We start from the raw sequence: 4,018 nt of genomic DNA, 5'->3' as shown, positions 1-4,018 counted from the left end.
TCGATTGGACAGAAGAATGTCAAAAAGCTTTTGTCTACTTGAAGGAGGCCTTAATTAACCCAAATATTTTGCAATATCCAGATTTCGATAAAGAATTTTGTATAACAACAGATGCTAGTGGATTTGCCTGCGGCGCAGTTCTTAGTCAAGAATATGAAGGCAAACAATTACCAATTGCCTATGCGTCAAGAGCATTCACAAAAGGTGAAAGCAATAAAGCTACAATTGAAAAAGAGTTAGCAGCAATCCACTGGGCTATCACTTATTTTAGACCATACGTTTATGGCAGAAAATTTTTGATTAAAACAGACCACCGCCGCTTAACATACTTATTTTCGATGAAAAACCCTACATCAAAATTAACTAGAGTTCGATTGGAATTGGAGGACAATAACTTTGAGGTGGAGTATATAGCTGGAAAAGAAAACTACGTGGCGGATGCGCTTTCACGCATCAATATAAATGATTTAAGAGAAATGTCAATTAAAGCATGTCAAATACTAAAAGTTGCGACGAGATCGGAAACTAAGCAAAAATCAAATAATAAAAATATTAATAAAGAAAAAAGTCACATTGAGAACCCAATAATATATGAAGCGCTAAATAAATGTGAAGTTAAAAAGCTAGCCCAGCTCGTTTTCGACCCCCCGAAACTGCAGTTCAAAAAGGGAAAGAAAATTTGTAGCAAAATAGACGAAGGTGCAAAATATTTGGTAGACCTGGGTAGCTGAATCAGTGACATCAGATATACGATACCTATAAACTGTCGGACTTCGGTCTCAGATACACAAAAATTATTGTTCGGATCTTTCTGTACCAAATAGAGGTTTGTCTCTTCCGAAATTTTCCTTATAAGTTCTGGTGGAATGGAATAGAATATAACGTATGGTAGACTACAGGCAACAAACCGTTTCGCCTTCCTAAATTCTTTTTGTAATTATTTGTACGTCTGGTCAAGCATTGTAGAATGTAGCCTACACTCCGTTCTTTCAATCAAATGCAAGCAAAACCAAGTATATGCCGTTACTTGTTTCAAACGACGCGATTTTGTTAGTGAAGTGAAAAATTGCAAACAGTCGACACGTGATTAAAGATAAAAAATAATACAAATTAGTTTTTACGTTTATTGGTGCTTATTTTTGTGAAAATCTATAAGGTAAGTGCTCAAAGTTTACTATATTATTATGTTTTTTTGATATAGTCTAGGTATTTTTGTATTAGGTGGTATTTAGCGTTTGTGTCTTGTAGGCTACATTATGCGGAAAAGGGAACTGTCTTGTATGAACACTGCCAACATTTATATAAGTTGTTATTTCGTTTTAGGATGGCTCACCGACTACGACGGCTGACAGACAAAGAGATAGCCTGTGCACTGCAAGATGATTCTGCAAGTGAAGATGGTCTCGACCTTGATGACGATAGTTTGGCTGACCCTGACTTTGACCCGGATTTAGGAGAGTTGAATGAAGAGTCTATGGGAGTCGAATTTAATATGGATGATTTAGTAGACTACTTAAACGATGACGACTATAACTCTAACCATGAGGTAGAAGTAGATCCGATAACGTCTAGTTCAGACATTCCAGGTACTTCAGGTCCTCCCGCTAAACGGCGAAAGCCTGAAAAGCTTACATTACTGTGGAAAAAAAAGAATCTGGAGCTGAATGCACAGCAGCTGGCTTTCACTGGCAACGTGTCATTGCGTTCTGATATATTGGAACTCGAGACTCCTATACAATTCTTTCTTTATCTATTTCCACCAGAACTTATAAGGAAAATTTCGGAAGAGACAAACCTCTATTTGGTACAGAAAGATCCGAACAATAATTTTTGTGTATCTGAGACCGAAGTCCGACAGTTTATAGGTATCGTATATCTGATGTCACTGATTCAGCTACCCAGGGTGACCAACCATTGGGGTTCCATTCTGGGTACAAATCTAATTCAACAGACCATGCCTTCTAATAAATTTAAAAAGATTAGACAATATCTACATTTCAATGACAACACAAAATGTCTTCCCAGGAGCCACCCTGACACTGATAGGATTTTCAAAATTCGTCCAGTCGTTGATGCTTTGAACGAAGCATACGCCAAAGTTCCACTAGAAACACGAGTTTGTGTAGATGAGCAAATGTGCTCTACAAAGGCGCGAAATATGCTGAAAAGATATAACCCCAAGAAACCTCATAAGTGGGGATACAAATTATTTGTTTTGAGTGGTGTTTCCGGTTTCGCTTATACGACAGAAGTTGAGACTGGTAAAGAGAATGTTGTCAAAGCCGACGAGCCAGACTTAGGAGCCTCTTCCAACGTCGTAGTGAGATTATCGCGTATGATTCCGCGACACCAAAACTACAGGATCTATTTCGATAACTACTTTACATCTTTGCCTCTTTTGGAATATTTAGCAAACGAAGGTATTCTTGGGCTAGGTACTATTAGAAGAAATAGAATTCCTGATTGCAAGCTGTCTACAGAGAAAGCGATAATGAAGAAAGATCGTGGATATTCGGAAGAATACGTATCTAATATTAACGGTGTCGACGTGTCAACGGTTGTATGGAAAGACAATAAACTGGTTACATTGGCTTCTACATTTGCTGGCCAAAATCCTATATCTGAAGTCCGAAGATACGACAAAAAGAACTCGAAGTATATTAACATTCCACGACCTCATGTAGTTGGCGAGTATAACCGACATATGGGCGGTGTAGACCTTGTCGACAGCATTATGGGCATCTACAAACTGCGGAGCAAACGTTGGCAGATGCGCCTGTTCTATCACTACTTAGACCTTACTATGGCTAACTCATGGCTACTCTATAAGAGGGTCTGCAAATATAAAAATCTTCCTGATAAGACTATCCTTGCGTCCGCAGATTTTCGCCTGGAAATTGCCGAAATTCTATGTAAGATGGGGACAAAAACAAGTTTGACAACACGCCGGTCTATAGAAGGTCAGCTTCTAGCGAAGAAACATAAGGGACCTGCCCAACATGTGCCTCCACAAGCAATCCGTCAGGATCAAGTCGGTCACTGGCCTCAATGGGCGGAAAAAAAAATCCGATGTAAACTCCCAAAGTGTGTTGGGTTCACTCACACAGTGTGTGAGAAGTGTGGCGTAGCTTTATGCTATACCAAAAACAAAAATTGTTTCAGGATCTTCCACCTGTCCTAAGCAATTTTCATTTTACTCTTAATTTTGCTTGTTTTTTGTATCACTGTTACTCATTGTTGCCTGTAAGCTACACTCCCTTTTATTGTAATAATATGCATAATAAATAAAAAGTTTCGAAATTAAATAATAATATGTTTATGTTTTATTCATAAATCTTACCGATTCCGGTAAAAATTTTTAATTTGAAGGTTTCGAGTTATAGAGGGTTAATGATTTAATTGTTGAGGCGAAGATTGATTCAGGTCAATCCTTTGCCAGGCTTTCAAAAGAAGCCGGCAATTCAAGTATTAATAATTCAATTGTTGAGGCGAATATTGATTTAGGTCAATTCTTTGCCAGGCTAATGAAAGAAGCCGACAGTTTGAAAATAAATAAAATACAGTTGTCCTTAGGAGACAAATTGTTCAAGAATAATTATACTCGAGTAAGCACATTTAAAGAAATTGGTACCAAAGTTCTCAAAAACTTAACAATTGCATTAACTCCGGAGGTTATGCATGTGACTGATAAAGATACAATTAACAAGTAAAAAAGTCTAAGTTCGGGCGGAGCCGAACATTAAATACCAGGCGCAGGTATTTAATATAAGTATTTTTCACCTTTCCGAAAGCTACCGCTACATGGTAAACCGAGGTGTATCCATTTTGAGTAAATTGGCGTCCTTAAATTTCGAAATATTGAAGTTTCAAGCATATCTGAAATTTACTGTTATATGAAAAGCGGCCGTAATTTTAGTTCGATTTCAATAAGTTTCAACGTTTTGCTTCTATGTGGCAAGTACAATAACCACACCGAGTTTGGTACAAATTGGTAGAACGGTTACCGAGATACATATAT

General features: G+C 37.6%; 1 protein-coding gene across 1 annotated transcript; it reads left to right on the top strand.

The window, feature by feature from the left end:
* Nucleotides 1-81: 81 nt before the first annotated feature.
* Nucleotides 82-2,912, top strand: LOC118757083 (piggyBac transposable element-derived protein 3-like; the record flags this gene model as incomplete). The annotated part of the gene is made up of 2 exons (XM_036491819.1): nucleotides 82-235; nucleotides 1,324-2,912. Coding segments are annotated over 2 exons (1,743 nt in total), but the record flags the coding sequence as incomplete, so codon positions are not given.
* Between the last annotated feature and the right edge of the window lie 1,106 nt (nucleotides 2,913-4,018).

Source organism: Rhagoletis pomonella, unplaced genomic scaffold (assembly GCF_013731165.1).
Source record: "Rhagoletis pomonella isolate Grant_MI unplaced genomic scaffold, Rhpom_1.0 Rhpom_scaffold_14157, whole genome shotgun sequence".
NCBI lineage: Eukaryota > Metazoa > Arthropoda > Insecta > Diptera > Tephritidae > Rhagoletis > Rhagoletis pomonella.
The sequence above is the reverse complement of the archived record's forward strand: the minus strand, read 5'-3'. Positions and strand labels throughout refer to the sequence as shown.